Below are 19732 nucleotides of genomic sequence, written 5' to 3' on the forward strand. Positions count from 1 at the left end.
CCACTGCCCCTGGCAGCTCCAAAATGTTTATTAAAAAAAAAAAAAAACCCAAAGATAAAGCAAAGAGCGAGAAGGCCACCTTGCCATGTGCTCAGGGAGGGATGCCAAGGCAATGATATTGACGACACAGCTTCAGGTCCTCATAAAGGGGGCACTCCAGCCCACGTCCAGGGGTGACAGATGGGAGGTGACAGCCAAGAAACGGGAAAGGAGGCAGACGCTCTGGGCAAATTGTGTGGCTGCTGGCTTAGCACATGGGGACCAAGCCTTCCTGAGCCACCAGGTCACCTGCTCACTCGTTCTTCCGCTCCTCCGTCCTGTAGCTGGAACTGAGGCTTTCGTGGCCTCCAGCAGTGGGTTAGGCTCGAGACGCAGAGGCTCCTGGGAGGCTTCACGATCACCACAGACAGTTAGTTTGTCAATGATGCACAGCCATTAGTTATCGGTTCTTAATTCTTCATCTCACCACCGCTATTTGAGGACCTAGGTGCCAGGCACTGTGCCCCGGGCTTTTCTTTCATTCCTGCGACTTCCCCACGTGTCAGCAACCATGACCGGGCGCTTCTCTTCCACACCAGAAGCTGGAAGGGCTCGGCACGGGGAGACCCGGGTGCCTAGAGCGCGGTGAGCAAGAGGGAAGTTCAAGGCAGGGGCTGGGAAGGGCGTGGGGAGCATGCCCCCGCCAGAGAAGGACCGATGGGAAGAGAGTAGGTAATGGAGGTAGCTTACCTACACCACCACCTTGACCCTGTGCCCCCCCCACCATGACCTTGACCCTCCACCTAGTTGACCAAGGGCAGGAGAAGCAGATGAACACAGCCAGCCCTGTGCCTACCACTCATGGAACTCGACCGAGCATCATTGCCATGGCGACCTCCCATGCATCCGGGGTCCAGGGAGGCTCCTGCCAACCCCAGAAGAGAGAGGCTTATGGGATGATTGAGCCTTTGACCTCAGGAGCTCAGGAAGCCAGGGTCGCGGTCCCCTACCCATGTGCTTAGAAAAGACCCTGATTCCCGTTCCCCTGCCTGTACCTTCCTCCCCCTCTGGGTATCTCCTTCAGGGACCATTGACTTGGCTTCCTTAACAGATTCAAAGGCCCTTTGGGTCACTGTGGTCCTCTCTTTTCCTTCTAAACTGTCCCTTGTGGTCGGGGTGGAAACGGTGATATCACACCGCCGTGGGCAAGAAACCTTCCTCAGAGTCTTGTACCACAATCCACCCACCCCCTTCTGTAAAGGGGGCTGAATGCCATAAGGTCACAGTTGGAGCTACAGTGTAGAGAAGCGGAATAATGACTAGAAACCTGCATAAACGTGGCCCTTGGCCATAGTCAGCCTCCAGCCCCTGGCTTTGTCTGCTTGCCAAGGCTCCGACGTTCATACCCTTTTTGCTTTTTCATAAATTATAACTTTGCCATGGGTGGGCAGGGGGTCATTTCTCTTAGGGGGAGGACAAATAGATTTTATTTATTCAAGGAACTTGAATAAATGGATGGACTCCGGTCTCTCTCCTGTAAAGATGCCCTTTATTTTATAGTCTATAATTTCGCCTCACTGCGAGGCTCCTACTTTTCAGAGGGGGAGTGTTTTTGGCTCAGCTTCTGCAAAATGCTTCTGCATCAAAGCCAAGCCTGGTATAGTCCCGGAATAGAAACCGTCTGTCCTCTTGTGTATAGACTTGGTTTCATGTCGATTTTATGAAAATCTTTCCCTTTCGCGGGGGCGGGGGGGAGAACCGTGTTTTTACCTCCAGCCCATAAACCAGAGCATCCCACTGAGACATATTTGGGTCACTGACTCTCAGAAGCCCTGCTTGGTGGGACCCTCCTCTGGGCTTGGCCCTAAATAAACAGATACCCCGCTGCGGGTCCCCCTCAAGTCTCCCAAGAAGCAAACAACTTATTTCTCAGCAGGCCCTGGGATGGTAGGTCCTATCCTGTCAGATATGATGGCTTGTGACCCTAAGTCACCCGTCCTAACTGCCATTTTAATCCACTCACACGTACTCAGCTGGGTTTAATTACAGACAGAAATCGCGCTTCAGAAAGCAACAAGAAACGTTTACATGGCTTGGATGTGCGCGTTAAATCATTCGGTTCATTTGAGAGTGCGGCAGGGATGGTGTGTCCTAAGAAAAATAGTATTAGTGCCCGTGCCTAGTGGCTCTCACACCCACTGCACGGACAGTATGAATTACGTGGTTTCTACTGAACGCCTGTGTCTTCTTGATGCAGGATGAACGACGAGGCCAGGGACGCAGAGAGGTCCCAACCGGCGTCGGCCCTGAGCAGAGCCCGGACCGCGCAGAGCCAGACCTCGGGGGACAAGTCTGTTTCTCCCCTCTGCCTCCGCCGGCAGAAGTATTACCATCTAGGGGACGGTGACGAGTGCGGCGGGCAGAGAAAACCCACGGAGAGATTGGGGGCGCAGTCTCCTTCCCCGGCTTCTCGGAGTCCAGACGCGTCCCCGGTGTCCAGGGAAAAGCTGCCCAGCCCCTCGGCGGCCCTGTCGGAGTTTGTGGAAGGTCTCCGGAAGAAGAGAGCTCAGAGGGGCCAGGGGTCCCCGCTGGGCCTGGGGGACTGGCCCACGCTGCCCATTTACCAGACCACCGGGGCTTCCACCCTGCGGAGGGCGAGGGCGGGCAGCGACGAGGGACACCTCTCGCTGGGGTTTGGGGCAAAGTCGGCCCTGGAACCGGAGGGCGCCTCCGGGACGTCGTCCGGGCTCCTGCGGTCCACCAGCCTGAAATGCATCTCCTCCCAGAGCGCCGAGAGCACCACCCCGCTGCCTGAGAAGCGGAAGACCCGGTTCAGCTCCTGCGAGTCCCTCTTCGAATCAGGGCAGAGCTCTGGGAGAAAACTGAGCCCCCCAAGCTCCTCCAGGTCCATGCTCTTGTCGCCCACGCTGAGGCCTCGGAGGCGCTGTCTGGAGTCCTCCCTCGACGACGCGGGCTGCCCAGACCTCGGGAAAGAGCCCCTCGTCTTCCAGAACCGCCAGTTTGCCCACCTCATGGAGGAACCTCTGGACAGCGATCCGTTCACCTGGAGGATCCCAAGCCTCCACTACGAACGCAAGACCAAAGTGGATTTCGATGACTTCCTCCCAGCCATCCGGAAGCCTGAGTCTCCCGTGTCCTTGGCCAGAGCGGCCAAAGAGGGTCAAGACACTTCGCGGCATTCACGCATCCACTTTGAGACGGAGGAGGCCGACCGGACCTTTCTCTCGGGGGTCAAGACCATTTTGAAAAAGAGTCCGGAGTCCAAGGAGGACCCCGCTCACCTCTCTGACTCGTCCTCCTCCTCCAGCTCCATCGTGTCCTTCAAAAGCGCCGACAGCATCAAGAGCCGACCACGAATCCCGCGGCTGGAGGGCGATGGTGGCGAGCGAACGTCCCCCGAGCACAGAGAGCCGGGGGCGGGGAGCAAAGACGAGGATGTTGAGAGCATAATGAAGAAATATCTCCAGAAGTAGGAGCCAGTGCAGGTAAAGGCAGCCGGTGGGGACTGTTCTTGCGGACTGAAAACCAAATAGTCCGCCTGGGTCTGGCAGCCTGGAGAAAACCTGTTCCTGCCGCTGCCTTCCAGGCTGCGAGTGATTTCTCTGGAGACGACGGGTTTTAGAGGTTTTGGCGGAAATAATGAGATGCAGGTGCAAAGCGCTCTGCTAGGTGCTTCTGATTCCTTAGCACTTTAAAACACGGACCCATCGGAAAGCCAGTGGGTCCCGTAGCCAAAGAAGGTGCTGGGCTTTTGGTTTCCCCACCCTTGTCTTGTTTTTCCAGGGCTCCATTCCTCCTGGCGCCCGAGGAGCCGTGGTGGCCTTCTGTCCACGTAATGATGGCAGATCTTGTCGGGTAGGCTCAGGCCAGGGTAGAAGGGGCCTGGGGTAGGGTGGAGTCCAACTCTTGCCTTAAATATCCAGAGAGAAACTGAGGCCGCAGGTGGGGGGGGGGGGAGCAAGGACAAAGGTCCCAGAGCAGCAATGGGAGAAGCAGGGCTTCCCTCTGCCCTCTCTCCTACCCCAGAGCTAAGCCTGGAAATTCTCCGGCCTGAAGGTAGGAAGAGGAATCCAGCGCCCATAATGGCTTACATTTGCTGGGCGTACATATCGAACACGTCCGTATCCACAGGAACCCCAAAAGGTGGTTAGGATGACTTATTCCCATTTCACAGGTTGGCAAACAGAGTCAAAGAGGTTAAGTCACTTGTAGGAAGTCACCCAGGCAGAATAGCATTCGAAACTCCGGAATTGCCACTCATGTCCGTAACACTTCTCCTTGGGTACCCGTTCCGAGCATGCGCAGAAACAAACTCAGAGCCTCCCCCATGACGGAGCTGGATCTTTAAAGAGGTTGCCTCCCTTGACGTCCCATACTGAGAGAGCCCAGCCGTCTACACTTAAAGGCATGTTGGAACTCCCCGACTCCAACCTCAGTGGTAGAACAAATGAGGGAGCCCTCAAGATCAAGGCCCCCCAGGGAGTCTGCCGCCAACCCAGGCACTTGGACTCCCAGTTCGGTGCTCTTTGCCCTGAGGCAGGGCTGGCCCCTGCCAACCCCTCCCAGAGCACGTTTCAAGCCTTAGGGCGCGGGGCTTTCCACTCCGTGGCTCCCGGATGAGAGGCAGAGCCAGTTAGGGGATGTTGGCACCTCCCTCCAGGTTCAGACACAAGGCAAACCCCCTGCCCAGTAATAACACCGCGCGGCCTCCGCGAATCTCTTCGCCGCTGAACTTGAAGCCGCTCGCAGGTGCACGGCCGGGGCCTTGCCTCGGTCCCCAGCCCTCCTTCCAGAGGCCTTCCTGGACCGCAACGAGCCACCCGGCCTCCACTTCCATAGACCTGCTGCTTCGAGAGGCACCCTCAGCCCATCAAAAAGCGATTGCCCCTTCCGAGGAGATGAGCTCGGACTGTATCAGCGCAAATTAATTTGACTTAACGTGGCCTTCTCTCTGCTCTCAATTACCGGGAAGAGATGCCATACTCATTTACGATATTATGCTCTCGGGGACACAGAAAGCAGTTTCAAAGGCCAAGTAAAGGGCACACGTCCATAAGGAGAACAGTTCTTAGTAGAAGTCATCACAGAACATCTTGTCTCTGCCATTTTCTTTTTTTTAAACTCAAGTCCTTCCCCCTCCCAGCAGCGCTCACCGTGATAACAGAGCGTCTGCCAAAAAAATATTCTCTGCCCTGACATCCACGCTGGAGGCTTGAACCGAGCAATACAGCCCCGCTGCCCGCGAGGCAAATAATAATAATAATTGTTATTATTATTGTAAATTATTATTAGGGGATTCAGAACCAAGCAAGCCCCCCCCCCCAAGTTCGTTCCTTCCTTGTAATTGGCCGTGAGACCTGGGCCAAGCACCTGTGTCCACAGCTCGAAAACGGGGCTGATAATACCACCCCCCAGATTAACACCGTGAGTTTGATGTGAATGCCAGAGATCCCCAGCCCGGTTACCCTGCGCTCGGCCCATCAGGAGCTGCGCCCCAAGTGTCTCTCCATTCATTCCCCTTCCGCGGCCTACGCTCCTTCATTCCTCTGGCTGGTGCGTCTGTAGGAACACCACCCGGGGACATGGGACGTCAGGGCCTCCGACCCCCAAACACGCTTCCTGCATCCCATTGATCCGCTCTGCCCTGCCTTTGTTTCCAGCCTCCTGAGACGTACTGCCCTCGCAGACTTACCGGCTCCACAACTGTCTGGAGAAAGAGAGACCGGCCAGGCCTCCCCAGGGGCCCTCAGTCCAGAGCCAGCCAGCATGGCTGTGCTCACGAGGCAAGAGGAGTCCAGCAGGAGGCACATCCCTCGGGGATGGGGATCCCAGCATGCTTGGTCTGTACAAAATAAAGCGATGGCTCCTTGGCATCCGTGCTTCCTCTCTGTTCTGTGCCATGGAATTCTGGAGGGTTGACGGGGGCAGCCCGGGTAGAAGGGTTCCAAGGAATGGAATCAACCCAAAACGTTTGTAGTTTCGAGTGCACACTGTTATTTCTCTCCCCCTACATAACCCCACGCAATGGCCTTACTCCTCTTCACTTGGCCTCGTCAACTCAAGTGCCACCTCCTCCAGGAAGTCTTCCTTGATACATTGAATGGAAATAAATGCTCATTCTCCATTCTCCCCTAATTCCCATATTTAACCTCTGTCATAGTTCCCTTGTCCGCCTACTTATTTATCGACATTGTGTACATATGTGTAGGCAAGCATTCAAGATCTGGATGGATGACTACATGAACAAACCCCCAAAAAAGTTAATGAGCTTACACCCCTTGAATGCGTGCGACACCCTGACACGAACGCATCCCCCCTGTGTGCACCCATATCGACGTTCAAGCACCTGTGAACACCGGCTCACAGCCCCCCAGTGAACACCTGCTGGCATACACAGTCCGCCACGCCCACGCAAATACGCACCACTAACGACACTCGCCTAGGCACGTCTGTAGCTGGGATACCTGCTTCTTCAAACACCCTTCAAGTACTGGTCATACAAAAACTCTGTCCCTCGGGCCCCTCCGGGATAGGCAATCGGAGCTCCCTCTGTGTGTCAACTTGCTCAGCCTGCCGTAACACAACACCACAAACCGGGGGGTTTAACCCCAAATGCATCACCTTCTGGTTCTGGAGCCTAGAAGTCCAAGACCGAGGGGGTGTCAGTAGGCCTTGTTTCTTCGTAGGTCTCCCCTTGGCTCGTAGATGGCTGCCTTCTCCCTGGGCATTCCCATGGCCTTTCCTCTCTGCACACATCCCTGCTTGTCTCCCTGTGTGTCCAAATTTCCTCTTCGTATAAGGACACCAGTCAGATGGGATCGGGGCAATCCAAAGGGGTTCGCTTTAAGACAATCACCCCTTTAAAGACCCCATCTGCAAATACAGTCACATTCGGAAGTAGTGGGCCTTAGGGCTTCCCCGTGCACATTTGGTAAGGATCAAGCTCATAACAGGTGCTCTGCAAAACTAGGTGGTGATTTAATTTGCTAATAGTGAGCATTATTCATGTAGTGATCAGGGAAATAGGTCCCAAGCTCCCAGCTTGGTCCCCAAATGAAAGCAGTTACGGAACTCGAGAGAAGATTCTCACTGCCTTCCTGGCGTGGGAGATCTGCAGACATTTTTAGGGCCTGGAACCTGTGGGTTTCCAGGAGCTTCTCTTCCTGTGCCAGCAGGATTCCTCATTCAGCCGATATATGCGGAGCACCTGCTAAGCGCTTGGCACTGTTCCCCACGCGGGGCATCCACGGCGAGCAGGCAGAACCCCTCCCGCTCTTCTGGAAGGAACATCCTACCTGGGGAGACAGACAGTAAGCAAGAAAATAAACATGTTCTCAGAGAACGGGAAGCGCGATAAGGAAAAATAAAGATGAAATTATCTTGTGTGTTCCCTGTTAAAGATTTACTGGACATTTATTTTATGAAGTACATCTCGGGAAAAGAGAAACCTGTCGTTATTCTTCAATGGTGTGCAAGTGGTGCATCCAAAAACGTTAAAGTCAAGTCCTAACAGCAAAACTTCCCTCCCTGTTGTGCAGGAAACAGAAACCCCGAAGATGCTAGAAGTCAGTTTAACATCCCGGAGGATGACAACTGTCCCCCAGCCCCTCAGATCCCCCAAGTCAGCATAGCCTATGCAGAAGGTACTGACCCAGCTGACCCTCCTGCTTGCAAGCCAACTGCAGAAATCCCCAGGGGGACCCTGGTGTCACATCAGCCTCTTGCTCAGCCTGGGACCCAGGGCAGTAAGCGCCACCCCAGCTAGCACTTCGGCTACACGGGTATCAAAATAGCTCAAGCCCTGGGCTCTGCCGTCCTCTCCCTGTGTGACCTCAGCCAGTTTCCTACTTTCTGGGCCCTCCTTCCCTCCTCTGGGCAATGGGTCTGGGACTCCTACCGGCCTGCCGGCGGCTTGTGAAGTCTGCACTCTCCCGAAGCACTGAGCGCAGTGCCCGGCACATAGTCAGCTTGCAGTCCGCGGTGGCTCCGTGGATCTTTGGGCTCAGAAGTACGGCCCTCTGATGCCCAAGGCTCCATCTGCACCTCCCTGCCTTTCGATGGCAGCCCTGCCAGCATAACCAGTTATTTGAGGGGTGAGAGTGTGTTAAGTAGCCATCACAGATGGCTCCTCTTGTTCTATGCCCCGAGGCCATTTTTAACAGCGTGCCGGGTCTTAAAAGAACCCCAGAGTCTCAAGATGAGAAGAAAGACTTGAGGTCATTTTACAGGAAAGAGAGGGAAAAGATGTGTCCAAAGGCAGATCAGAGTTTAAGACCTGGTTAAGGGGTGCCTGGGTGGCTCAGTCATTAAGCATCTGCCTTTGGCTCAGGTCATGATCCCAAGGTCCTGGGATGGAGCCCCACATTGGGCTCCCTGCTCAGCAGGAAGCCTGCTTCTGTCTCTTCCACTCCCCCTGCTTGTGTTCCCTCTCTCGCTGCCTCTCTCTCTGTCAAATAAATAAATAAAATCTTAAAAAAAAAAAAAGACCCAGTTAACATTTTTTCATTCAATAAATATTTATGGGCCCTCCCACCACCCCACGTGCTGGGCCCTGTTGCAGCTGAGGCTGGGGTGGGCAGAGGGCTGCCTTCATGCAGCTTACGGCTTACGAGAGGAGAAAAGTCATAAACTTGGAGTTACGCATCGGCCGTGCCCATCTCACCCGATGCCCTGTCCATCATCCGCCTGCGACGGGCGGTCCTCCTGTGTCTGCACCATCCCTTCCCTGCCCAGACCCTCTGCAGGCCACCAGTGACCCAAGGCCCCTGGCCGACTGCACAGTTTAGGGCTGAGGAATGGAGGGTTTGTCATCTTTCCTAATCCTGAGGATCGTTAGATGGGAAGAAAAAGAGAAGGAAGACATTGCATCTGGGAGAGGCAGATAGATGCCAGAGGATGTCAGATAGAGCCATGGAAGGCTCTAGACGTGATTAATGGGTTAGCCAAGCTCCCGCTGCTGTCTTCAGGGGATGATGGGCAGCCGAGGCTCTGTTCCCACCCCCCAGTCCCGGTTGCTTATTCACTTGTCAGTTTGGGCAGCTACCTTCAGAGCACGGTGACAGATGCTAAACGTTGGTCCTGGTGACAAGGTGAGGTGGCGACCTTGTCACCCTCTGTTAAGAACCACCAACAGCTCCCACTCCTCGTCTGTCAGCAAGGAGCTAGGTGCTGTGCTCGGTGATATTTAAGCATAGCTTCTAAGGGGCAGGTGTTGGGGGTCCACTGCCCTATCAATCACCTTGCAGTTTCTATATGTGCAAGAAAAAATAAAAAATGAGTCGGATGCTGCTTTATGACCAGCTGCATGAAGGCCCAGTAGCCCCCTTCTGACATCGTGCTCGTACCAGCTCTTTTAGCTTGTAGAGCTCAATGGAGTGGCTTATGTCAACCCTCCCACCTCCCACCTCCCGTCTCTCGTAATCTAAAGTGTGCAGTCTTCCTGCTCGGGCTAGGGGAGACACAGCTGTGTTTGCTGAAAGCCGTTGGCCTTACCTTGTCCCCAGCTGTCCTTGGGAGGTCTATAGCAGGAGGGAGAAGGATGCTGGGGCATGCAATTCTTTAAGGCACGGTGGCCTTGCCCTCCGGTAAACTGAGTCCAGAGACTACGTCTGGCTGTCACTGATTAAGTAAGTAACAGTTCATTGCTCAGGGCGTGGGGAGAGGGAAAGGAACAACGGCTTTAGAAGAAGGTGAAAATCAGAGGAGAGGTTTTGAGGGTCCTCCCCCCAAATCAGACATTGACATTGAGGAAACAGATGAAGCTGTGATTTGAACCCAAGGCCCTGACTCCTAAGCCCGGCCTTCTTGGTAATCATACCACGGGACAAGCTTGGCAGTGGGGACAGTGCATTCCTACGAGGTCCGCTGGTAGAACGGGCCTATGGAGAATATCGCTTCACCTTCCGCCATCTCTCCCTGGCCAAAGTCGGCCCTGCCTGCTCCGTCTGGAGGTCATGCGCCCAGTCACTAGGAATGGGTTTGGGTTTATTCCTGTCTTTTTAAGCTGGGACCTCAAGCAGTTTACTAAACCCCTCTAGGCCTTGGATAATTAGCAGTGGGAGAGGAAACCCTGGTTTTGGAGCTCGTCTGGTCCACAGAAGCACCAGCCCAAGGATCACTGAGCCCATTTTACAGATGACAAAACTGAGGCTCAGGAAGCCCGAGTGACTGATAGAATTAGCAGCGAAGGAGCTGGTATCAGAGTTCAGAGCTCCCTTGCTCGGTGCTCCCTGGCGTCCTCCCAGTCTCATGGCCTGATCATCTGGCCCATGTGGGGGGAGGCTGAAAGGGTGTTCTGGCTCTGACCCAGGCAGACACCCCCTAAGCAAGGGCCCAGGATGAGCAGCCGTTCACCTTTATTGTCAGTTCTGATCTCAAGCCCCCCCCCCCTTGAAGGTGGCGTGGGATGGGGGGATGGCTCCACGGGTGCCCCGCAGGCTCTCCTGACTTCGGAGGAATCCAGTTTCATGCCTAATGGGTGGAGCGCCTTACCCCCAGTTGCCACAGCCTGAGAAGCTTCCAGATAGATTTAAAGGTGTCCTTTCCAGAAGAAAGAGAGAACTGAAATCATTCCTGCTGCTGGTGACTCCTCAGGTGCCTTAGTCGGAGCGAGGTGGGTGCCGCGGCTCATGGTCCCCAGACTGCCACCCACCATAGCTATGCCCCAAAGTCCCGGAGGGGAGGTTGAGGGGCAGAGGGAGTGGGGTGGGGGAGGGGCGTGCAGGGACATTCTGGGGTGCGGAGCAGATGCTGCTGGCAGGCCACTGTCTTCTTGCCCTTCTTCCTCCCGTTCTCAGCCTTCCCTGACTTCCTGGTGGGCTTGGGGGGTGGGGGGTGCTGCCACGGGTTCCACACACCTGTGCCTCCCTCTGCCGTTACAGCCCGGCTTGCAGCCTCTGTGTGCGCGCTGCTCTCCAGCACCTAACTGGGAGCTTGGGGGCCCAACTCATGGCTGGTGCTAAGGCAATTCATTCACTCAACCAGGATTCATAAAGCACGTGCTGTGTGTTGATTTAACTGTTACAGCCCCCAGAGATACAGCAGTGACTGAAGTAGAAAGACACCCATGTCCTCATGGAATTTATATTCTAGGCGGGGGTAGGGGCAAAGGGTGGACAAGAGAAGAAAGTAACATATGTAATGTGTTAGATAATGAAAAGTGTGGGGAAGGAAAAGAAATGAAGCAGGGGACATGTCTGGGAGGCATCGAGAGAGATGTGGAGAATATTTTAGATGGAATGAGCAGAGCAAGGCTCCTTGAGAAAGACGTGGCTAAGCAAAGACCTAATAGGATGAGGGAGCCAATCATAAAATGGGTAAGAACATTCTAGGCAGAAGGAACAGCCAGTGCAAAGGCACGGGGGTGGCAGCATGAATGCAAGCAACCCTGTATGGCTGGAGTGGGGCGAGCAAGGGGGGAACAAGGTGTGGTGGACAAGGTCAGAGAGGTAATGGGGGCCAGGTGATGCAGGACTTTGTGAACATGTTGGCTTTAACTCAGAAAGGTTTGGAAGCCATTAGTGTGATCAAGCATCCCCCTTGGCCCAGGACGGAGAGGGCTCCCAGGACACAGGACTTGCAGTGCTCCAACGAGGACGAGGTGGTCACCTTAGAGCCACCCCAGTGTTCGGAACTGCAACATGCTCCAACCTGGGGTTCATGAGGAGCGTCCCGGGTGCTGAGTAGAGAATAGACTTCAAAGGACAAGAGCGGAATCAGGGAGACCAGTGTGAAGGCCGCTAACCCAGGTGAGGGATTGCAGGTGCCTCAGACCAGAGTGGAGGCAGTGGAGGCCGTGCGGAGTGAGGGTCTCCTAAATAGATTGAAAAGGGCAGTACCAGCTGGAGAAGTTTGATGGAGAAGTGCCCGTTCCCTGTGGTGACCTCCCAGCAGGTGACACGCCTGGCATCCTGGGCAGGATGAGAAGCAGGTGCGTTTCTGCCTCCCCTGGGGCTCCTCTCAGTCTCACCTCTTCCTAGATGGGAGGGCGAGGCATGGATCCCTTTCTACAGATGAGGAAATCGAAGCTCAGAGAGCACCGCGACCCTGGGCACCCAGCAAGCGAGAGTCAGAGTTAGGACATCACCTGGGGCTCCAGCCCCACCAAGGACCAGGGAGGCCTGGGTTTCATTGCCAACCCCAGCAGAGTGTAACTCACCTGGGACACCTCTGAGCCTCCATGTTCTCATCTGTGAAATGGAGACAGTGACCCTTGTTGGCTTCATCATCACGAGGAGGAAAGGAGACAATGGTGGGGACGTGTAGCAGGCCCTCGACGCTGCCAGTTTCTCTTTCTTTCCCGGGATCCTTCTCCCAGCCTCCAGAGTGAGTTAAAGGACATTCTTAAGGACGGTGTTTGGGAGCCCAGCGGAGCCATTCTGTTCAGCCGAGTGGGGAATATTTACATCTTCTTTCTAAAGGCAAATGATTTCCTCGAGATGCTGAATTAGTTCCCAAGCAGCCTCCAGGCTGTCCTGTAAATACACAGACATGAGTGTTAACGGAGGCCCCCATTTGTCCAGCAAACCAGAACAGAGGCTGGAGGGCTGTAAATATCAGAAACTGCGTTTCTCCCAGCTCCGCTTTCGAAAGCCAGACATTCTTTTTGCTATTGCTCTCTCCCTCTGCAAACACTTGCTCATTTGTTCATACATGAATTTATTCAACAGATCTTCACTGAGCATCTGTTTTGTGCCAGGCACTGTGCCGGGCACTGGTGAGCCAAGCAGGATCCAGGACAGGGTCCTGCCCTCACCGTGCTTGGAGTCCTCTGACTACAAGAGAAGACGTCAAAGTGTCAGTCAAGGTGCCCTGTGCACAGAAAAACAATAATGACAATAATATTAATGATAACTCATATGCCTTTTTTTAAAAAAAATATTTATTTGATAGAGAGAGAGAGACCTAGCAGGAGGTGAGAGAGAGAGAGAGCATGCGCACAAGCAGGGGGAAGGGCTAAGGGAGAGGGAGAAGCAGGCTCCCCGCTGAGCAAGGAGCCCGAAGTGGGGCTCGATCCCAGGACCCCAGGATCATGACCTGAGCCAAAAGCAGACGCTAAACGGACTGAGCCACCAAGACACCCAGATAATTCATATTTCTTATCTAATTGAGATTGACTCTACGTACAGAGAAATGCTCAGGTTTAAAGTAACCTGTTCAGTCTGTTTTGAGGAATTCCTATCCGAAGGAGACATTGAGTCACTCCAGAAAGTTCCCCCATGCCCCTTCCTGGTCAAATCTCCCCTCCCCCACCCCAAACTCCAAGCAACCGCTGTCCTGATTTTTTTCATCACAGGGTCAGCATTGCCTAGCCTAGAATTTCATATAAATGAGATCACGCAAAATAGCAAAATAGACTTTTTTGTGCTTGGATTTCTTTCCCCAGCAAGCCATTTTGGGGATTCATCTATGTTATGGAATGAATCAGCCTTTTTTTTGCTTCTGAGTAATATTTAATTGTCTAAATATACCACAATCTTTTTTTAATCTTTTTTCCTCTAGGTGATTATTTTTCCCCTTGGGGAGCTCTTATGAAAAGCGCTGCTACAAACATTTGTCTTCAAAGCTTCTCCTGGACATTTGTTTTTGTTTCTCTGGGATGGACTCCTCGGAAAGGGGTTGGTGGGTCCCAGGGTGAGTGTATGTGTAACTTCTTGAGAAATTGCCAAACTGTTTTCCAGAGTGATCGCACCATTTCATGTTCCCGCCAGCTTCGCGGGAGGGTCCCAGCTCCCCCACACTTTTACCCACATTCGGTGTTGCGGTCCTTTAATTTCAGCCACTCTGGTGGGTGTGTAACAGTATCTCATTATGATTTTAATCGGCGTGTTTCTAATGACTAATGATGGTGAGCACTTTTTCGTGTGCGTCTTGGCCATTTGCATATATTCTTGTAGGAAGTGTCTGTTCGCATTTTTTTTTTAATGGAATCGCTCGTCTTCATTTCATCAGGTGGTACAAATTCTTTTTTTTTTTTTTAAGATTTTATTTATTCGACAGAGATAGAGACAGCCAGCGAGAAAGGGAACACAAGCAGGGGGAGTGGGAGAGGAAGAAGCAGGCTCATAGTGGAGGAGCCTAATGTGGGGCTCGATCCCATAACGCCGGGATCACGCCCTGAGCCAAAGGCAGACGCTTAACCGCTGTGCCACCCAGGCGCCCCAGGTGGTACAAATTCTTAATATATTCTGGATGCAATCCTTCGTCAGATATATGTTTTGCAGTCCTTTTTCTTCCAGTCTGTGGCTTGCTTCTTTATATTCTTAGGGGTGTATTTTGATAAGCAGGAATTTTAATTTTTGTGAATCTCAGGGTTTTTTTTCCCCTTTTGTGATTCATACTTTCTAAATCATTTCAGAGAAATCTTGCCTGCCGAAAAGGTCATCAAGATATTCTCCTACTTTTTTTTTTTCTTTTCTACCAGCAGCTTTTTGTTGTAGCTCTTACATTTAGGGCTGTGATCACTCGTAATACACCAGAGTCTTATTTAATTTGATTTAGCAATTCCATGCAATATGGAGAAACACTGTTTCCATTTTCACATGGAGGACTCTTATTTAGGTCTCTTGTTGCATTTCACTCATTATTCAGTGGTTTGTTTCACAAACATTTGTCTGAGGTTCATTTTGGACCCGGGAAGACCTGATTTGAATTTGCATTTGATTTGCACGTTGAAGACTTCCCATTTCTGCCCAGAGAGAATCCGGGGGACATAGGACACAGTGACTGTGACCAGGAAGGATTTCACGGAAGAAGATGGTTTGCAATAGCCTTTGGAGGTTGGATAAGAAGCAAAGGTTCAAGCACAAGAAGAAAAGATATCAAGAGGGGAAATACACGGGCAAAGGCTCAAGGCTGGCATCCGTCTCCCTGGGATGGTTTGTCCAATGGTAATGAGTATGGTGCATTGCACCGATGGCCCCACTTCAACCGTCTCTATCCCCTTGCTTCATCAACCTCAGAGTTCCTTCCCTCCACGCAAAGTCCTTCTTTCCCCTTGGGACATTTTTTCGGCGTTTGAATGAGGCGGAAGCTACAGTGCGCCAATTCCAAGACTAGATCTCAAGAAGTATCTTAATCAGCTAGTGCTGTCCTTGCAAAATATCAGAGTCTGGGTGACTTCAAGAGTAAAAATTTATTTCTCATGGTTCTAGAGGCTGAAGTCCAATGTCAAGGTGGCGGTGACATTCTGGGGCTTCTTCTGTTGGCCTGTAGGCGGCCACCATCTCTTCTTGTGTGTGCACAGGACAGAGAAGAGCTCTCTGGTGTCTCTTCCTATAAGGACGCGAATCTAATCAGATCGGGGCCCCACCCTCATGACCTCACTTAACCTTAATTACCTCCATAAAGATCCCGTCTCCGAATACAGTCACATCAGGATTAAGGCTTCAACATAAGAATTTTGAGGGAACATGGACATTCAGTCCATAGCCGGAGGTCTGGCGTGTTTCTGCTTGCTCTCTTGTGCCTCTGTCATTGCCATGGACACACACCCAGACTGAGCCACTAGTGGATGAGAGACACGTGGAACAACACCAACTCACCCCCATCATCCTAGCCAAGGCCATCCAACACCGGCCTACAGCCAGCCAGCCAGCACCCAGCGTGCCACCTGAGCCACGTGGGAGGCAGATGCATAAACGGAGTTCAGAGTGCAAGGTGTTTCTTGAGGGATGTCACCTGTGAAAGGTAAAAAGGGAAGGAAGCAGTATTGGGCAGAGAGCCTCAGAATGTGATACACATCGGATAAAGTCCCGACCAACCTCAAAGGGAGCCCTGGAGCAAAGGTTTCGCTTTATAGGAGTCCAGCATTGGGCAGAAAGAGCCAGGCTCTACTGTGTTCCGTCATTATCTGCAGGTGTCCTGGAAGTATGTGGCCTTGGCTTGAAAGCCAAGGGAGATCCCAAAGGTACCAGCAGGTGGAGGCTGTCACGTAATGGCACTCGCTCCTTGTGGCTGAACGTGCAATTCTTCTAGAGGCCAGATATACGCAGTGCACCCCCACGACTGCCATACACAGACAGGTGAGAGATCCCGGCCATGACCTGTGGAGCAGAGCCACCCAGCCAACCACCCCAGGCACTAAGCAATAAGCACTCATTGTTGTAGGCCACTACGTTTCTGTGGATGTTTGTTATACAGTATTATATTGGCAGTAGGCAACCGATACAATGACTTGGCTCTGCTTTCAACGGGTGTGTACGTCAGCTCTCGCTGGGGGAAGAGGAAGGCTCTGTTCCAGCCAAATAAATAAATAAATAAATAAGATTTTAAAGTGCTTGGTCACCATGAGCGTGCCTGACTCTGCCAGGCAACCCTTTTCCAGTTACTAATGTCTGTGCTGATGACTTCACTGAGTATCAATTTACAATGACGAATGCCATCGTGGTTCTGCAGCAGCTGTCTGGGGGAGGGTTTTGTGCAGCCACTAAAATACAGCGACTGTCAAAAAACTGGGGGACAGTTGCAAATTATTCAGGCTCCTACGCTTACGCACTTGAAGCTTGGGAACAGGCCATGGGCACCGTTGGTCTGTGTGCCTTGAACGTGGGGTAATGCCCTACACGCCAGCCGAAGAAGAGGAAAGGAGATACTTCTAACTTCCATCTTGCATGAAGCTCAAAATTATCTGGCAGTAGGGTACCACAGTGGATGGGAAAGGCTCAGCATTGTCCTTCGAGGCTTCCCACGAGTTTCCCATGTACATCTTGAGCTCCCCGCTACAGATCACCCCTTTTATCCAAACCATCAGAGGAACATTTGATGCTACCATCAAAATAGCTCAAATAAGTCCATTCTTCTCTACCTCCACTGCCGTCAACACAGTCGGAGCCGCCAGCATCTCTTGTCTGGAGGCTGTGAGTTTCCCTACCTAAATTCCATATTTCCACTCTTGCCCCGTAGTCTGTCCTCAGCCCAACAGTCCCGATGATCTGCTTCAAAATAAAGTCAGATCAAATCTCACGTCTGCTCAAGATTCTTTCATGTTTCCTCGACTCGCTCCCAGAAAAAAAGCAACATCATTATCACAGTGTTTGGCTTCTCGAGTGCCAGGACACAAACCCCCCTAATGCTTAGTGGATTAAGATAAGTATATGATTTCTCACCTTTTTGTGGGTTGACTATGCACTTGTGCTTCACATGGGACGGGCAGGGACCCTGGGATGGCCGGAAGGTCCAAAAATGAGCTCACTCGCCTTGTAGGTGGTTAGAGTTGGCTGTTGTCTGGAAGCTCACCTGGGGCTGTTAGCTGGGTGCCCAGTTCTCCTAGTCACACAGCTGCTTGGGCTTCCTCCCAGCATGGTGGCCAAGTCCAAGAGCAACGGGCAACGCTGCAGGCTGCCGAGGCTGAACTCTTAAGGCCCGCATCACTTCTACTGTGTTCTATCAGTTGGCCCATTTTTACTGTGGGAGAAAAGCACAGAAGGCATGACTGTGGAGAAGTGTGATCTATTGGGGGTGGGGAGGGGACACTGACAGCCACCAAGGTCACTGACAGCCACCAAGACCTTCCATGAGCTAGCTTGGCTCTGTCCAATATGGTAGCCACTGGTCACATATGCCTGTTGAGGCACGTGAAGTGTGGCCAATCCAAGTTGAGACGTGCTTTAAGCCTACAATGCTTCCCAGGTTACAGTGACATCATATTAAAAAAGTTAAAATATATCGCTAATCATTTTATCTGTGCGTTACAAGTTGAAATGATAACTTCTTTGGTTGGATTGGGTTAAATCACATATATTATTGAGATTAATGTCACCTGCTTTTTTCTACTCTTTGGACTATCCTGAAATTTTATTTTTTATTTTTTGAAGATTTTAATTATTTATTTGACAGAGAGACAGCCAGCGAGAGAGGGAACACAAGCAGGGGGAGTAGGAGAGGAAGAAGCAGACTCCCAACAGATCCTTCCCTGGGATCACGCCCTGGGCCAAAGGCAGATGCTTAACGACTGAGCCACCCAGGCGCCCCTATCCAGAAATTTAAAAAATTAGTGCTTCTTCAGCCCCTACCTGCCTCTCTGACACCTGATACCACTTTTTCATTCACCAACTCCATCTGCCCTGGCTTCCTGTCAGTTCTTTTCTTACGTCTGATCCTTTTCCCAGGCTCTTCTTTGTGCCAAGAACACTCTACCCCAGAAAGCCCCCGCTTCTGGCTCTTTCTCATCCCTCGGATCCCCACTTAAATACCCGCTCCTCCCAGAGTGTAAGTAGGCTCGGCGTGGTCACTTCATACCTCGCTCCCTGTTTATTTTCTTTATGGCCCAAGTCACAGGCTGTGCTCCAGTTATTGGTCTGCTGGGGTGCCGTCTGTCTCACCATTCCAGTAAAATCCATGAGGATAGGAATGCTTTCCTGGTGTAAAACAGGCACTCAAAATATAATTGCTTGATGAACGCCCTACAAAGACTTTGGGGCATAGGCTGGAAGAACTCCCAAACTCTAGACCAGTGAGATAAATGTATGGTGAACCCCAGATCATAAAATCAAGACATAGATTTATATGTAGTAATATTATTATTATTGGTATTATTATTAGCAGCTGGGGATTAAAGATCTGGAGGGAATTCTCCAGGAGAGAGTGAAGGTGCAGAGCAGGGCTCCTGTCATCTGCCTTCTGGGTCCTTCTCCATCAGCCGAGAGGAAAGCAATGCAGACACAGATAGACTCTCGCAGCAGGGATCCACCATTCCATGGCTCCCTATTACCCTGGGTAAGAAAAGAAATCTCTGTTCTGTATCATGGTCTGTAGGGCTATAGACACATCACTGATGCCCAGCTGTTTGATAGGGTGTTTCTTTGTTATTTCTCCCACTATAAAAAGAAGAAGAAGAAGAAGAAGAAGAAGAAGAAGAAGAAGAAGAAGAAGAAGAAGAAGAAGAAGAAGAAAGAAACCTGAAAAAGAAAGGACAGATACATGGGAGGGGACTAGCAAACCTCTGAGAGCGGGACTGATGGCTCAGGGGCTGTTCCGAGCTGTCACACGGAACCCTGCAGGTCTCCCACGTGACGCCCTGTCCCCAGCACCAGGAGAACTACACATTTGCCCAAATGCGATGGCAAGAGAAAGCAAAGTCACTAATCTGAAGGCCCACGGAGGATTTTATGAGCAGCAGAAAGCAAAGAGGGACATGAAGGAAGGAGGGATAGTAATTTAATTTAAATGCAATTGCCTCTGCCTAGTAAACACAAGCCTCTGGTCTGGGAAAGACTGAGTGGAAGAGAGCGGGCTGTCAATAACAGGCCACTCCAAAGTCACGGGTCTCATTTACCATTTATTTAAGCATCAGGGAATACAGTAAATTTATTCAAAATGAGATAATGGGCGCGAATGCATTTTGTAAACTTTAAAGGGCTTTGCAAATAAAGGCGATGGGTATTTTGCAAGCGTAATGCGCTCCTGACAAAATGTAATAAAGCTTCCATAATGCAGAGTTGTGACTGTCTTGTTCAAGGCTGAATCCCCAGTGCTCGGCACGGGGAGACACTAACACGCACTTGTTGGAGAAATGAGTGACTGAATGAAGTTCACATGAATCATCTGGGGACTGGGAATCCAGAGGCCCGAGTGTGTGTTCTGACCCCATCTCTGAAGTGGCCTTGGGCAAGTCTGTTTCCTCGTCTGTAACCACAGCACCTGCCTCACAAAGCTGCCCTGAGGTTTCGGTGGGAAAAATGCACTTTAAGTAGTAGGCGTAGGGGCGCCTGGGTGGCTGTCGGTTAAGTCTGCC

The 19732-nt window shown here is 51.8% G+C and overlaps 1 protein-coding gene across 2 annotated transcripts in view; it reads left to right on the forward strand.

The window, feature by feature from the left end:
* MYO18B (myosin XVIIIB) overlaps positions 1 to 5873 on the forward strand; it is a 248424-nt gene extending 242551 nt beyond the window's left edge. For both annotated transcript variants that reach the window (XM_057305965.1, XM_048221462.2), the window contains 2 exons: positions 2237 to 3485; positions 5661 to 5873. In XM_057305965.1, coding sequence (XP_057161948.1) covers positions 2237 to 3473 — 1237 coding nt within the window. In that variant the 3' untranslated portion in view covers positions 3474 to 3485; positions 5661 to 5873. The remainder of the gene's footprint in view (positions 1 to 2236; positions 3486 to 5660) is intronic.
* The last annotated feature ends 13859 nt before the right edge of the window (positions 5874 to 19732 follow it).

This window comes from Ursus arctos, unplaced genomic scaffold, assembly GCF_023065955.2.
Source record: "Ursus arctos isolate Adak ecotype North America unplaced genomic scaffold, UrsArc2.0 scaffold_34, whole genome shotgun sequence".
Classification (NCBI taxonomy): domain Eukaryota; kingdom Metazoa; phylum Chordata; class Mammalia; order Carnivora; family Ursidae; genus Ursus; species Ursus arctos.